Source organism: Thermobia domestica, chromosome 11 (assembly GCF_964235325.1).
Source record: "Thermobia domestica chromosome 11, izTheDome1.hap1.1, whole genome shotgun sequence".
Classification (NCBI taxonomy): Eukaryota; Metazoa; Arthropoda; class Insecta; order Zygentoma; family Lepismatidae; genus Thermobia; species Thermobia domestica.
The window spans coordinates 230,269,128-230,286,687 of NC_137464.1; the positions used below are offsets into that span (position 1 = coordinate 230,269,128).

At 32.1% G+C, this 17,560-nt stretch overlaps 2 protein-coding genes across 3 annotated transcripts in view; one reads left to right on the plus strand and one right to left on the minus strand.

Annotated features, from left to right (window-relative positions):
• Nucleotides 1–17,560, minus strand: part of LOC145664801 (uncharacterized) — a 42,505-nt gene that overhangs the window by 18,348 nt on the left and 6,597 nt on the right. The window lies entirely within an intron of this gene.
• LOC145664799 (uncharacterized) lies at nucleotides 338–16,103 on the plus strand. The gene is made up of 5 exons (XM_081731757.1): nucleotides 338–484; nucleotides 7,668–7,730; nucleotides 8,148–8,225; nucleotides 8,760–8,837; nucleotides 11,288–16,103. Exon 5 carries the CDS (start codon nucleotides 13,472–13,474, stop codon nucleotides 15,545–15,547), a length of 2,076 nt encoding a protein of 691 aa, XP_081587883.1. The 5' UTR covers nucleotides 338–484; nucleotides 7,668–7,730; nucleotides 8,148–8,225; nucleotides 8,760–8,837; nucleotides 11,288–13,471; the 3' UTR covers nucleotides 15,548–16,103.

Below are 17,560 nucleotides of genomic sequence, written 5' to 3' on the forward strand. Positions count from 1 at the left end.
AACAGATGAAATCATTTAGATTATGAGTCACGAGTTAAAGGAAGTAAACCAACGCTAGACCACGTTTATCTTATTTATGTAAATTATACTTTACTCCCTTAGACACGGAGGAAATTTTCCATTGCATACGGAAAACAACTGAATGACCTCATCGGTGTTGCCAAATTGTCATTTAATTGTTTGGTTTTGATGAGTGAAGACCGTAGCCTACTTAGGATGAGTAAGAAGATAGAGGTCACTAAAATAATTCATTTTGGCAACGTTTGCACATGTGACAATGAGGAAGCATGACTGCATCATCTTCTCCCCCTCTTTGAGGGAGGGCATAATAGGTATAAACTTTTAGTACATCAGTATTGAACCCTCTTTTGAATCAAGATTTTGGAGAGGGAACACCCGAAGATTTTTAACTGGTGATTTTGTTAATGTGTAGTGTGAATAGTGCATCTCGTTAATATTTGTACGCTGATTTACGATCGCATTGGTAAGTTTAATTTGATTTTTATTTTATATTTAAACAATTTTAGATGCATTATTGGAATTATACGCTTTGTTTGGAGTAAATTTGAATAATAATAATATACACGCGTATATTATTTTTTTTGTTTCAATCTAGATCTGTATTCATAAATATTATTGAATAGACAGAATTGGATGTTATTATTTTAGACAGAGTTAAGTTGAATTTCAGTTTAATGTACTGTTTATTATTGAGGCTTGTGATATTTTTGCTTAACATTAAATGTGGAAATATAGAAGTTCGCGTTGGGAATGGAACTAGGGTCTATAATGTAATTGATTGTAAATTTAGAGCTTTTTTTCACCACCAATGCTATTTGAGACATGAACTTATAGATTAATGTAGGCCACATAAACTGGAGGAATTAACTGGTTTTTTTTACACCACCACCTAGCCACGGAAGAGCTTTAATTACTAAAAATAAAATTTTAATGGTAGCTTAATGGTTATGAATTTAGATTTTAGGCTTTCCTTTTAATTGGAAGAAGCGGGCTAAACCTCGGCATTTGTTTGTTGTAAAAACGTGGAAAACTGTGGCTAGGGTTATACACTTTTCAACCGGGCATTGAACACGTAGCTTATAGGTGACGTGTACGTATTTTAGGCAGAGTGGGGAAATATATTTACTTTTGGGCGGTTTTATGAAATACTATTACATATTTTAATGTTTTCTTGAGTATTAAGAGAACAAAGCCTATTATTGACTGGATTACATTACGAATTGAACCAGTAGTTTTAATTAAAAACGAATTTGGTTGATAAGAATGAACGATGCTTTACTGCAGATTGATTTAATACAATAACTTGGGAAGGTAGAATTAGAGAAAATTAGATTTTGTGATGTTACCTTATTTAAAATGTGAATCTATTAAATTATTGTAGTACATTAGGATTTATACAGAAATTATAGGTCACATGATTTTATATACCTAGTTGAAACAGCGTATGTTTATTAGTATTAATTTTGCGGGTATGAAACAAAACAGTATTATATTTGTGGGGCATTATTTTGACTTACATAGTTAGAGCAGTTAGACAAAGCATGGCTTGTGAACAACGCGTTTACTGCCACCTATGAACTAAAGTAAGAACTAAGTGTAGAAAACAGTTACAAGACCTCCGTAAAGATTTTTTTTAATTCAGAGAAACCATAAAGGATTTTACATTGTACATACTGGTAGGATTACGTTTAAATTAATACGTTTTATTGTAATATTGCGAACAGAGCGATGTCTAATTAAATTATTTACTTTAGCAAAAAAAAATAGGTCTCTGTGGAGTTTTAACAAAAATAGGTTTCTATGAATTTTTTGGCTAGCTATAACTTGTTTTGGCGTTCATCGCCTATGACAGATTTTAAGAACAATTTAAATTTGAGTTTTAAGTGATAATAGGCGTAGATTTGTTTTAGGAAATTTCAATTTTAAAGAGTTTTGGTAAATGAAAGCATTTGTAGGATAAGTTGTTTTGCTAGTTTCAGAAAATTACCATATATTGAACCTAGCATGTAGACAATTTTTTTAAGGGAACTGGATTAATTTTAGTTTAATAAAAATATTAACCCGCGAACACGGAATGCTGAATATTGCTTTTGCTTGCGAAAAACCGGGAAAGACAAATAAGATTTTAGCCTATTTTGAGTTTAATGACTTGTATTAGTAGAGAACTTCTTACTAGCTAATTAATTTGTACCTTTTGCGTTTTAGTTCATTTCAAAAGCATACTAATTATTTACAGAAACAATTTTATAGGAAGTTTGATGAAATGAGAATGTGGGTGGGAGAATTCATGGAGAAGCCTAGCTTCTTAGAGAAACTAGTAATTATTTATGACCTGTGGAACCCGTAGAATATTTGGTATTAAGTTATAAAGAATGTGGTAAGAACACGCATAATATAATGAATATTAAGATGAACTAAGACTTAAATTATTGCTTTAAAAACAAAACCTACAGGGTTCTACAGTTTTGTATAGGATTAATGTTTATTTGTTACAGCCCGTAAGAACAATTTGAATTGATTTAGGAGTCAGTTAGATTTGAAATTGTCCTAGTGGTTAGGATAGCTTGTTTATTGGATATTTTGGAATGCAATTGTAGGGCAGCACCAACGGTGAACGCTTTGCCCTGCCCTGCCCTAAAGTATAAAATTGAACTTTCTATGGTAAAACCGCGCGTTATTTTAGTATTTAATACGTTTCTTGTAATAGTCCTAATTAATTTTACGGAATTTAGGTTTTGAATGTACGTTGAGATATTTGCTTTGAAGATGAGATTTTATTGCCAAGATTTTAACTTCCTTGTAATAAATTAGTTGAACAAATTCTGATTTATTACAGGTACTTGTACAAATTATAGTTTTACTTATAATTATTTGACCATAATGCAAACCATTTTGAATGAACAAAATATATTTTACCATTGCATGTTAGTAGACATTTTGTACAAATAAATAAAACTAGGAGCAAACACAGTTAATATTTCTTCTATACATTGTAAAAATTAGTCAGAACGGTAAAATTATTTCTTGTTTGTCATAAAAATTAAATGTGCTACCACGTTGAAAGCAAAAAATATAATTTCCCTAGTATACTGAAATGTTGAACTTTGATACAAACATGTGCTAGCTGGAAAAGCGTTAGATTAAAATTGCGTTGTTTCGTGGCTTAGTAAGTAAAGCGCTGTACTCATGCACTAAAGGTCGCGCGTTCGATCCTCGGTCAGGCTGTGATAAGATTTTTTTCTTTTTTACTTTTGTTTGATTATATTATATTTTCCTTTTCTATGAAAAGTTGTTCTTATTTGTATTCTCCTAATAAATTAGTCGGAGCAAATTGTATTTGCGAACTTGAAAAATAAATTGTTTGTTGTGCAATTTTAATTGCTACGCTTTTTTGTAGATGCTCGGAATAAGCATAGCTTGTGAACCTACAAATAATTCCATGGATAGATAATTTAAAGAAAGTGGAGTTTGAAAAAGTTTTTTTTTTCACGGAAGACACGATAAATTTAATGACAGAAGTAAATCACAAGGAATTTCGGAAGAAAGTTTGCAGCATTTATAAACTTAATTGAGAATGGAATAACATACTAAATGATCACTGTGGTTATGAGAGTCGGATTTTAGGTTAGGAACATTCACATTGCACGTTTTCGGACCCTATAGTTATATTTGTCAAAAATTTTGAGAGTAGATAAGAAAAAACAATTTACTATTGTATTTAAAACAAATGTAGAACTTGCATACGTTGTTACAATTAGGCGGAACACATTTAACTCACCACGCTTCCCTTCAAAGTGACATTTGCATATTCTGGTGTAGTAAGTAAGACGTTTGCCTCATACACTTGCGCTCCCCCGGTTTAATCATGGACTTACCAATTTTACGTGCTACGCTTATTTTTATATTCTTCTTTTCTATGAAAAGTTGTAAATTATTTATTGAATTCTTTTTTTTAAATCCCACACATGTATAACGTGTTTGAACAGTATATGTGAACACATTTTTTGAGCTTTATTAGAAGCTACCTGTTAAAATAGAGTGTAAACCTACAAATAATTCCGTAACACGGACGGCGCAAGATAAGAAAGAAAGAGTGGTGGGGCGGTTTACTGGTTTGTTGTAACATTAGTTAAGCGAGTACAGTTACATGGATACTACACAGTACGTAGGAGGGTGCCCTATAAGTATAATTGTTGAGAATAGAAACTGTGCAACAGATTTATCCTAGGAGGTTAGGCAATAAGGTGCGACACTGTTGTAGTGTTGGAATGCATACCATTAAAGAACTAAGGGGCAATTCTTACTTTTATACTCTCCTAATAAAATAGTCGGAATAACTTATGTTTATTTTAGTTTCATCACTTTATTAAAAGTTCCGTGTTAATTATTTATTCATTTGTGTTATTTATAATAACACTCGTTAAAAAATGTGTGTGTGTGTGTATGTGTGTGTAACTGAGTGAGTGTATGTGTGTGTGTGTGTGTGTGTGTGTAACTGAGTGAGTGAATGAAAAATGAAATCTTTAAGTCCCACGGTTATGTTGGTTAGGCTAAATATGTGAGCTAAAATAAACTCTTAAAAGTATATAGAAAGTGGGAGAAAACTCCAAGGAAATGGTGTTTGTCCACCACAATTTATAAAAATAAATAAATCCAAACTTAATGTTTTGTCATGAAAATGTTGAAATAATTGGTGCGAGCTGGGATCAAACCAAAGCCCCATGCACCAGAGGTGAACGCTCTACCACTGCGCCCAAGAGTAAGTGAGTGAGTGTGAGTGAGTGAGTAAGTGAGTGAGTGACTGAGTGAGTAAATAAATGTGTGTAAGTAAGTAAGTAAGTGAGTGAGTGAGTGAATTATAAAAATACTAAATAAAATTAACAGAAACAAAATACATGAGTACAGAATAAAATAAGTTTGTTTGATTTAATCCTTATGCCACGATGCACAAGTTTTAACATTTTGATGCTTTTTCTAACCTTGTATAGCTTAGCTTCAGTTGGCCCGTACCCTTTTATACACATTAGGCTTTAATATTTCTTTTATTATGGTTTCCTTATTATTTGTTTCAGACATTTTTTTTATTAGTATTCCTTGAACTGTTATTGGTTTTGGTTTTATCTTACATTTTTAATACCAGATAGAATATGAAACAACTAGCATTTCGTTTTACCTAGTACCATTCAGACAACTATTTCTTTTCGCTGTCTTTCCCCTACTCTGTCGCCCTTTCTCCCCCTTGTTTTTCCTGTCTTTCCACCTACTTTGTTTTTCTCTCTTTCTTTTCACCTACTGCCATTTACCTAACTATGCTTTTTTTCTCTCTCTCTTTCCACCTACTACCATCTACATAACTATACCTTCTGTCTCTCTCTCTTCCTGTTTTTCGCCTACTTTGTTTTTTTCTTTCTTTTCAACTACTCCCATCTACATAGCTATGCCTTCTCTCTCTCTCTCCCTCTCCCTTCCTGTTTTTTCTGTCTTTCCGCCTACTTTGTTTTTCTCACTTTCTTTTCACCTACTGCCATCTACCTAACTATGCTTTTTCTCTCTCTTTCCACCTACTACCATCTACATAACTATACCTTCTGTCTCTCTCTCTTCCTGTTTTTCCTCTGTCTCTCCGCCTACTTTGTTTCTTTCTTTCTTTTCACCTACTGCCATCTACCTAACTATGCTTTTTCTCTCTCTTTCCACCTACTACCATCTACATAACTATACCTTCTGTCTCTCTCTCTTCCTGTTTTTCCTCTGTCTCTCCGCCTACTTTGTTTTTTTCTTTCTTTTCACCTACTCCCATCTACATAACTATACCTTCTTTCTCTCTCCCTCTCCCTTCCTGTTTTTCTTCTGTCTCTCCGCCTACTTTGTTTCTTTCTTTCTTTTCACCTACTCTCTGTCTCTCCGCCTACTTTGTTTCTTTCTTTCTTTTACTTACTCCCATCTACATAACTTTACCGTTTCTCTCTCTCCCTGTTTTTCCTCTGTTTCTCCGCCTACTTTGTTTTTCTCTTTTCACCTACTCCCATCTACATAACTATTCCTTTTCTCTATCTCCCTGTTTTTTCTCTGTCTCTGCGCCTACTTTGTTTCTCTTTCCACCTACTGCAATTTACACAACTGTATCCTCTTTGACAATTAGACTATTTGTCTTTTGTTTTCCTCTATTTATTTGCTTTATTACCTTCTAAACCTAACCTAACCTAACCAAAGTTTACTTTGTATTTATCTTTTGGCTTTTCTTCTGAATGGTAGTATCTGTTTTTCTTTGCTTTTTCTCTATTTGATTCATTAACTTCTAAACCTAACCTAACTATGGTCTGTTTCCTTTCTTTATTTTGTGGCTTTTTTGCTCTTGTACCTTTTCCGCCGCTTGTAGTATTTCCTGTCTACTTTTCCGTCGCTTGTAGTATTTGCTCTTTTCCTCGGTACCTATTATCGTCTGTATTTTTTCTTCATTGTTCTTTACCTTTGCCATACACAAATACCTTTCTTTTCTATTTTTATAGCTCCCTGGCTATTTGTTCTGTGTGCTATGTATGTTCTCTAATTACCTTTTGCTTTTTATTTTGTAACTTTAATTGGATTATATTTCGCCTTATATTCAATCACTTCATTAGAAGCTCAGAGGAATTACATTCCGAAATATTAAAAAGCTCCTAATAATTAGGCGGAGCCACTTATTTTTTACGGATCGCATGCTCCTAAGAACAGCTAAGCCAACTTGACCATACTCTGTATCTCTGTCTCATGGTAGTTGGAGTCTCTTTCGTTTTTTTTTTGGATGTAGTCCTATGCCTTTGTACTAAGACTTCATGTTTATGTTTGGTTGTACATATATTATTCAGCATGCTTCTACGAAACTGCACATATTATATTATACCTCTCCCATACTAGTCTTGGATATTTACATATGGCTTCTAGTAAGCAGAACTACTTGTCCCTGCATGTCCATACTTTAGCTTGCTACTTGAAAAATTTCTGTTAATAGATTTAATATACGTAACACGAGAATCATTTTAAGATGAGTCTTGAATTTTAGTAGATACTATATTCATATAAGGTAATCTATACTATATAGTGTAACCATATAAGAATCTATACTAGATATACACATAGTGTATACATATAAGACTTTATAGTTCATATTATATACATATAAGAATCTATACTAAATACTATATTCATATAAGTTAATCTATGCTATATAGTGTAACCATATAAGAATCTATACTAGATATACACATAGTGTATACATATAAGACTTTATTGTAGATACATACATACTGCGTATATACATATAAGAATCTATAATAGATACTATAATCATATAAGTTAATCTATGCTATATAGTGTAAGCATATAAGATATTCTATAGTAAATATATATACATATAAGACTTTATAGTACATATTATATACATATAAGAATTTATAGTAGATACTATATTCATATAAGGTAATCTATACTATATGGTGTAAGCATACAATATATTTTATAGTACATATATACATATAAGAATCTATAATAGATGCTATATTCATATAAGGTATTCTATACTATATAGTGTATGCATATAAGATATTCTAAAGTAAATATATATAAATAATGTATACGAATTTAATACAAATTATGTTATGTTTTAGGTTAGCCATTGGTGTGGTCTATTCAAGAACGTACTACCAGAAGTATTAGAGGTACTACCAAAGGTATTATTTTTTGATCAGTTTGTAATAAATTACTCAGACTATATTGTATTAGTGCTCATATTAAAAATTTTGCTTTATTAGCTCTGCTTATTTATTAGATCATTTTATAGCAACTTATTTTAATAAATCGTTGTTAACTATAATTTAATCAATTGCTAAGCAAGCTTAGAACACTTACAGTGTGATTATTTTATTCGTTCGTGTTATTTTATTTTATTGGTTCATTTGGTTTTTTGTTCAATCACTTCATTAGAAGTTCCGTGTTAATTATTTGTTTCGAAAATACTAACTAAGCTCGTTTTTAAAATTAGAAAGATGAAAGAGCAACTACGCTGTGATCATTTTATTCGTTCGTTTGTTTCACAAACTCTTAAGAAACTTTGTTTCAAGTAGTAAAAAATTGCCTTTTTGTTTTAGGATACTCCAGCAGATCAATTGGACTTCTCTCTTTTGGACCTTTGAAGAAATTGGAATTAAAAAACCTGCAGATATCCTGTAAGTATGCAACCAATACTAATTCCATTACATATGTTTCTTGAAATAATCTTTAATTTGTTCCGCAACTTTGATCATTTTATTAGAAGCTCAGAACACTTACAGTGTGAACCTACAAATAATTTGTTGGATTGTATCTTTTTTTATTCTCTAGTTTGTTACACGAACTCGTTTGCTGTGCAAGCTCTTTATTTATTTATTTAGCCTTTCGTAATAAATTACTCGAATACTTCGTGTGAGCATACTAAGAATGTTTGAACAATATGTGAGTGTACTAATTATTTGTATTCTTTTTAGTCGGAGCAACTTATTATTTTAGTTTGATGTTAATTATTTATTGGTTCGTTTTCATTAAAGAAAACTCAGAGAACATTATGTAAAACAGATACAGTTCCAAATTAATAAAAAAGCTCATTGTTAAACTGAAAGTTGATAAAAAATGATTACTAAATAGCTTACTGTGCATTAATTTTGTAACAAAATGAGAAATATAGAACTGAAATTGTATACTAATAAATGTTTTTATGGTTTCAGTGTTGACAGCGGCATACAAGTGCACCGAAAATTAATACATCGTGTCCTTTTAGATCTGTTGACATCTAACCAGCGGTGGTAAGTGTTGCAAACTTTAAAATTTTTAGTTCAAAGAGTTTATGAACATTAAATAATTAAAATTTTAACTTAATGAAACTGCAATATTAAATTTTACATAATGAAAGACATACTGACAAATAATTTTGACTAAACTAACTTAACATGTGTGCAATGAACAATTCAAATTATATCTAAACATATTTTCGTTTGAAACATTTAATTTTTTAAAATTACACTTTGCATTAACATTTTTATTTTGCAGTTAAAGAGTTTCATGTAAACATATAATGAATTACATTTTACAATAAAAGTTTCATGTAATGAAATGAAAAAATTGTATTTTACAATAGAAGTTTCATGTGAAAACTACATTTTTTAATTTACACTTTTGCATTTTTTTATTTTACAATCAAAGAGTTTCATGTGAAAATTGCATTTTTAATTTACACCTTTACATTTACATTTTTTAATTTACATCTTTACATTTTTTAATTTACATTTTACTTTTACATTTTTTAATTTACACTTTTGCATTTTTTTTATTTTTTTATTTTTTTTTTATTTTACAATCAGAGTTTCATGTAAAATTGCATTTTTAATTTACATTTTACTTTTACAATTTTAAATTTACACTTTGCATTTTCAATTTTACATTTCACTTTGTATTTATTTTACAATCAAAGAGTTTCATGTAAACATATAAAGAATTGCATTGTAAGAATTTAATGTCATTTGAGAAAATAGACATTAACGTTTACAGTTAAAGTAGAAAAATAAAATTAACTGAACTTTCATTAGTAGTGCATTATAAAAATAGTTACAATAATACAAAATTTACAAATTGAATAGTCACAAAAATATTTATTGATATTAGTTTTCTTTGTTGATGCATTTCATTGAATACTGTAGAACATTTATCAAATTAATTATTTTAACTGTTTTTTTGTTTGTTAATTTAATGTTTTTAGCCGTACACCTTTGAAATTTAGTAATTGATCTTTTAAATAATTATGCTTTTCATAACCTTATTTATTTTAATTCTTGCTATTTCTATTTAATAAATTTTCTCTGCTGATTGATGTTTAACTATGATGTGTTCATATACTAACTAATAGAGCTTTCATTCTAACCATACGTAATTTTTCTTAACTATAATTTGTAACAATTACCTATTTCAATGCTCTTTTGAATAAACTGTAATAATTAAGTATCTTTTAAAATCTAATACTATTACTTTTTAATATTTTGGTGAATTAAATATAGTTTTGCTATTGTGACTCAGAAACTGATCTAAACCTTTTTTTCTAACATTTTTTTATTTTTTTGTTGTTTACTATGCTATTTTTTCATTAAATTGCGTTTACTTCTATTTTGTTGTTCGTATTGCTAATGTTATTTTGAAATGATTTTTATTCTTTAAAATGTTTGCATCATAGATGTTCTTTCAAATATAAAAATTTTAATGTCCGTGAAAATTAAATATTTGTCTAAGATCGGAAAACTCAAGAATGTCACATGACTTTAAATTATACATGATGTAAAAGAGTAGTATAGAACATATTTTCATGACGTTTGGGTTTGAGATTTTCTTTTTAATGCATTTGGGTACGAGATTACATTTTTCCGAAAGTATAAATAGCACATAATAAACCGTGTAAATTCACTTTAGAAGAAGTACTGCTAGAGTAAAGACGTTTCTCCTTGTACTTTTCGGGACATTGTTATCGGAAACTATAATTAGATTTGCTGGTCCCGGACTATTGTAAAATAAACATTTATCCATATTTCGGTAAACACATAGTGGATTATATCATAAAGTCATAGTTACCTTCGGAGAACTTTGCACAGAATTCTGGGAATTTTCCATATCTGCGTCTATATAAGACCGGAAAAACCGCGCGGCTGTCAGTATAGTAGAAGAATTTGTACAGTACAGACGTCTCTCCGTGTTGTTATCGAAAAGTGTTGTTAGCTGCTAAAATTAAACAGTATCTTTGAGAAAATACTTAGTAAATTATAAACCGTGTGGAATTTTGGGAATTTACATTATTTACGTGTATATAAGAAGCTCAAAATCATTAATTGGTCATTCTACAGAAACCAGTTCCATCGTGTGGACGTGTTCTTTTGGATACAAAATAAATAGAGGAATAAGGATATTAGGAAAAGTAAAGTCCATAGAGCAGTTGGAAATTATTTCGATATAATTACTCGTAGAGGTAACATCGCTCCGTTGGTTTTAAGTTAGAAGATTTTTGGAAGTGGCCGTGATCAAAGGAATAGTGTTTATAAGATTTTACGTGAAAACATAGTTCACTTTGTTTTTGTACTTTGAGGTGTAAACATAGTCTTTTAGAAAGTTACCGTAATTAAAGTTTACACGTAAAAGTAAATTAAAATATTTGTGCGATATAAAATAGTGTATGATAATAAGGTGAAATAACTAATTAATTGTTTGTTTAAATTAGATTCAACGATGGCATACGAGGGAATCAACACAATTAAAGCCATGTTGCAGATGTTGGAATCACGTGGATATGATGATGGCGGAGAAGTTTTCTTTACGTGGGAGGTGGTGACGCAATGTCATGCATTAGGGGTGCGTGTGTATAACGACCAATACGCGCGTTTACTACGTGCATTGTTGGCGCATTTTGGGCATGACCCGGTTGTTATTTTAGCAAAATGTAAGTCCGCGAAGGATATTATTGATTTATATCGTATGGGCTTCTTTTGTCAAGATAACATCCGGGTATTGGCGCGTGAAAAATTTAGAGAGTTGGTATCTGCAGGGAAGACTTCTGGCTTAACTGCAGATGACTCTGTCGAGTTCATTGGTGAACCTGTAAATTTGCCAGGTCCTAGTTCTGCACCAGAAAATCAATTGTATGGTGCTGGAACAAATGATAATTTTTCCATCATTGGTAGTAAAACCAAACATTATCCATACTTTGGCTTGCGGGGAAAGGAAATTACTATAAAACGCATGCGTAACATAGGAATCGAAGACCCGGTTGATTATGTGCAGAAACTCTTTGAGTATGTACAGCAGCATGCGTTAAACGACGTTGACTATAACATGTATGTTGGTATGGTTATCGAGAGCTCTGCCTCGACGATAAACAAGCCAGTATACATGACGTGGCGTCCTAAGAAGGAATTGAACCCAGAGGCCTTTTTTAGATCAGTAGAGAACGTACTTAATAGTAACGAACACTTCCTTTTCGGGGATTCAGTAATCTTTAGGATACACACTGTAAATCCTCGCAAGGGAAGAGGACGCACACGTGGCACTAATAAGTACGTTGATCTTACTACACATCATGAACAAAGTACCATCCCGTTAAACAAAGATATATACTGCCTTCCCAAGAGCATCATCCTTGGGATGGCAAAGGCCGTGCACAATTATAAGCAGGTATACAAGTTAAAAAATCACCCGGAACGTCTACTCAAGCAAGCCAAAAATTTGTGTGATGATGCTGATGTTACCATTGAACATCAAAATGTCTGTACTATTGATGATGTAAAAAAATTTCAACAATACCTGGCACCCAACTACCAAATCGTGGTATATGAAAGGAACGCCATGAACCGGGAGTAAAAGCACCGGGACGCCATGAACCGGGATAAAATACAATGTAATTTATCCGGGAGTAAAAGCAGAAAAACAAATCCTTATCCATTACAAAAAAGGTCATTATGAATTAATTACATGCATTACGTCTCTGTTGGGTAAACAAGGATATTGTAAGCATTGTTTACAGGGATATAATCATGCACAATACCATAAATGTGGTGCTAAGTGCAATGCATGTGAAGTGTACCACGGGGTATGTGCTGATAATATTAAGCGGGAGTGTAATGATTGTCATAGATTATTTCCTTCGGCTGAATGCTTTACGAATCATAAGCGTGTAATTGGACGTGGCAAGAGTTTATGTGAAACAACAAGGTTTTGTACCGAGTGTGCTAAAATGTACGATTTACGTCGTAGGAAATCTGAGCATCAATGTGGTGAGCGTTTGTGTAAGTCTTGTGACAAGCACGTAGACGCTGATCATATTTGTTATGTTCAGAAGTCCAGTCAATCACATATTGATACATTCCTATATATTGTATTTGATGTGGAAACGATGTTACTTCCTAAGAATGAATGTGAGGAACAAGAACACTGCGTTAACTATGTGGTTTGCAGGAATATATGTCATTCTTGCAAGGACACAGAGCTGAATGATCCATGCTTTGTTTGTGGAAATGAACAGGGAAAACGTGAGTTTGACTTTTCAACGATCGATGAGTTCATTAATTTCGTATTAATGCCTCGTCCAAAGTTTCAAAAAATCATTGTGCTTTCGCACAATGGTTCTAATTATGATGTCCAGTTCAGTTGTAAGAATTTAATAGAAAAACATTGCTTATCTCCCACACTTATTATGCAGGGTCAAAAAATTATTGAAATGCGGCTTGGTAATAAAATTATTTTCCGGGATACTTACCTCTATATGGGTATTAAGCTGTCAAAATTACCCAAAACTTTAGGCTTGCGCGGTAATTTACGAAAGGGATATTTCCCATATTTATTTAATACGTTCGAAAACCAAAATTATGTAGGTTAGATTCCAGATCTTAAGTTTTTTGATCCTGATAGTATGAGTTCTTCCGATCGACAGCAATTAATCACCTGGCACCAAGAACGTGCTTTGAGTGGTGAGCAGTATGATCTGCACAAGGAGATGGTAATGTACTGCCGCAACGATGTTAAAATCCTCGCTGAAGCGGTCATCAAATTTTCAAACTTGATCGAGGAAAAAACTCACGGTATTCAATGTTTTATTTCTTCGTCCACTATTGCAAGTTTGGCTATACTAACGTATCGGTCTACATACTTACCTGAAGAGACGATTCCAGTTATTCCCCCTCTCGGGTTCAATCATCGTAACCAGCAAAGCTTAAAAGCAATGTATTGGTTACGGTATTTGGAACGTACCGAAGGAAAAAGAATTCAACATTCTGGGAATGGATTGGAACGATCTTTTGGTAAATATAAGGTTGATGGGTTTGATAACCTGACAAAAACTGCATACGAATTTAACGGGTGTTACTTCCACGGGTGCCCAAAGTGTTATACAACGCTTCGGGATCAGCCTCTTGACAGTTCCTCTAGTCATGCTACATCAATGCAGGAACGGTATGAAAATACGATCACAAAAACCGCATTTCTTAAAAAATTAAATCTCAATGTTGTTGGGATATGGGAATGTGAATGGGACAGCATGGTGAAGAAGGACAAGTCCATACAGGAGTTTATCAAAACTCAGTGTAAGGACCTTGTCAATCATCTTGCACCTAAAGAAGGTTTTCATGGTGGTCGTACTGAATGCTTTAATGCATTGTACGAATGTAGCAATGACGAAACAATTCAGTATCTGGATGTAACATCGTTATATCCGTATGTGATGGCTCGTAAGCCGATGCCTGTAGGGAAGCCTAAAATACATAAGGGGCCGGACTTTCCAGAAGTGGAAAGTATTCATGGGCTGGTTAAATGCACCATCTTGCCCCCAAAAGATCTCTTTTTTCCTGTGTTGCCGTATACGTGTAACGGTAGACTTATGTTTGGCTTATGTCGCACGTGTATGGAAGAAAGTAATGTCAGCAATTGCAGACATAGTGATGCCGAACGTGCCTTAACAGACACGTATTGTACCCCTGAGCTGCATAGAGCACTACAAACCGGATATAAAATTCTGCAAATTAATGAGATCTGGGAATTCGAACTACTCGGTTCTGAGGAGGGAAATTCGGATAGTCTTTTCCATGACTATGTGAATTCCTTCCTAAAATTAAAGCAGGAAGCCTCTGGTTGTCCTGCTTGGTGCAAAAGCAAAGGAGATGAAAATAAATATATTGCAGAATATTATGCCCACGAAGGCATACAGTTAGATGAGAAAAATATTGGATTGAACCCTGGCTTGAGGTACATAGCCAAGCTATTCCTCAATTCGCTCTACGGCAAATGGGGACAAAGAACGGATTTGTCACAATCAGTGGTTGTTGACACGCCGGAAAAGCTTTATGGCTACCTATGGGCACCGCAGTACGAAGTACAAAGCGTGCTAGTCATTGGGGAAAAACATGCTGTGGTCACATATAAAAACGTTGAAAACGAAAATAAACCGTTAAAGTTTTCAAACGTTGTACTTGCTGCGTTCATTACATCATGGGCGCGGCTAAAGCTTTACGATTTGTTGACAACTGTGGGACCAAAAGACACATTATACTGTGACACCGATAGTATTATGTTTATTCAGCGGCGCAATGAAAAACCTAAGCTTGCGTTGGGTTCCTACCTGGGAGAGCTAACAGACGAAGTTCCGGAAGGGTGGGAAATTAACGCGTTTATAGGTTTGGGACCAAAAAATTATAGCTATCGTATGAAAGAAATTGGGACGGGTAAAGTAGACTATGTATATAAGATACGGGGAATTACTTTAGACTATCGCGCGTTACAGGAAATAAATTTCGATCATTTCTATAAATTAGTTCGTGGAAAAATTGAAAAGAAAGTGTTAAACATCCCTGGGAGGATTGCCCGTAAAAAAGGGTTTATCATTGTGTCCAGACCTGAGACAAAGACTCATCAAAAAGTTGGCAACAAAAGACGTCGACTTAACGATGACAGTGAGACGGACTATAGGACATTACCATATGGTTATTGTGGGTAAAGTTTAAGTCGTGTTTATGGTTCGTAAAAACGTGCGTATGAGTGTGTGAATGGGTTGTAAATATTACTTAAATAAAATATAGCTTTAAATGTAAATAGTTCAATGAGTAAATGTGGAAGGAAACATTATGATAATGTTACATCCTGTCCTTAAACATGCTATAGTTGAATTTATTCCCGGTTAAGTTACATGAACATCTTCTCACAAACTTTTCATCGCCTACAAAAACACCAATAAGTACGTAGCCATCGCACCCCTACAAAGTCACCCCTTCCTTTTGTAAATAATATATAAATTTTGTAAATATTTTTTTTCATATATAAAATTTGTAAATACACTTTTCATATAGTAAATAGATTTTTCATATTGCAAATAGTTTTATATTGTAAATACATTTTTCATATTGTAAATACTTTTCTCTCATATAATGTAGTTTTTATATATTGTAAATAGTTTTTTTTCTATATTGTAAATACCATATTTCAAATATTAAATTATTTTTATTAATCAAGTACAAGCAATCAATAGAACAATGTATATATCATTATATTCAAACACTTGTTATATATTTTACAATTTTAATTTTTATTATATATATCTACATTTTTTATTTTTATTATATATCTATATTTTAATTTTTATTATATATCTACATCTTACTTTATTATATTTAATTTTTAATTTTTATTATATATTTTACATTTTCATTTTATTATATTTACATTTTTATTATATACAAACAGTTTTTTATATACATATTTTTTATTATTATATATATTTTTATTATTATTTTTACAATAAATTTTTTAAAACTTAATTCCTGCCTTTAATTTCTACATCCTATACAATTAGAAAGGTGCTTAATACAAAAGTATGTGTATTCTGTATAAGATAAAGGAAGAATACATATGCTTCATATACTATTATATAAGTTAATTTATGTACATTATACTAAAGTATGTGTATTCTGTATAAGATAAAGGAAGAATACATATGCTTCGTATGTATAAAAATAGAATATTAATAAAGGCACAATATTAATACTTTTCATAAAATTACAGTATCAAATTCATATTTTCACTCAATGAATTATTATTTTATTAAATTCAATATTAATCTGAATCAAAATGTCAACCGAGGTTATAAATATATCCTAAAACATAAAATTACAAAATGCGGTATCGCAATATTTATTTGTTCGCACATCAAGTTCTACGTCATAGAGAAAATTGTCAACATCAATGAAGCAACCAGAAAATAAATAACAGCGGTAATATCAAAGGTAAGTAAACCTTCTCTTCTTACTTAAGTTAAAGTATTGGGTAAACATACAAAGTGCGCCGGAAAATACCGTTAGCTTCCGTGGCTACCGGGCGGCGGATATACAAAGCGGTCTCGCGACGGTAATGGCGCCAGCGCAAAGGTCACACATACGTGATAAATAAAAAACAATCAGTGCTTCTAAGCACTGTTAAAAAATAAATAAAACTTCCTATTGCTTAATAAAAAATAAACAGGACTTTCTGTTGACTGGTAAAAAATAAACACGGCTTGTAAAAATAAACAGGGCTTTCTGTTCACTGATAAAAAATAAACACGGCTGGTAAAAAATAAACTGGGCCTTCTGAGGACTGATAAAAAATGAACAGGGCTTTCTGTGGGCTAATAAAAAATGAATTGGGGTTTTTGTAGAGTAATAAAAAATGAATTGTGTTTATTTAATGAAAAATCAGGTGAATTATGGGTAAAATTACGTCATTATCGGTCCACAAACAGGTAAAAAAGTACCTCTAAGCATATAAAACTATCGTAAGCCCGTATATACCTGTATACCTGTCCCAAGGATTAAAAAAGGCGAGGCGATAATGTGCTACAATCCTACTCACTTCGATCACTGACTACAGTATAATCTGTAAAATGACAGAGTAAAATGGAAATTCACAAGTAAAACATTGACCTGTAAGAACAAGCACAAATTTCTGAAGGTAAACATTATGAGAGTACAAATGAAAA

What these genes read in the sequence shown, in the direction of transcription:
- LOC145664799 (XM_081731757.1), top strand. Translation starts at nt 13,472, where the DNA reads ATGAGTTCTTCCGATCGACAGCAATTAATCACCTGGCACCAAGAACGT.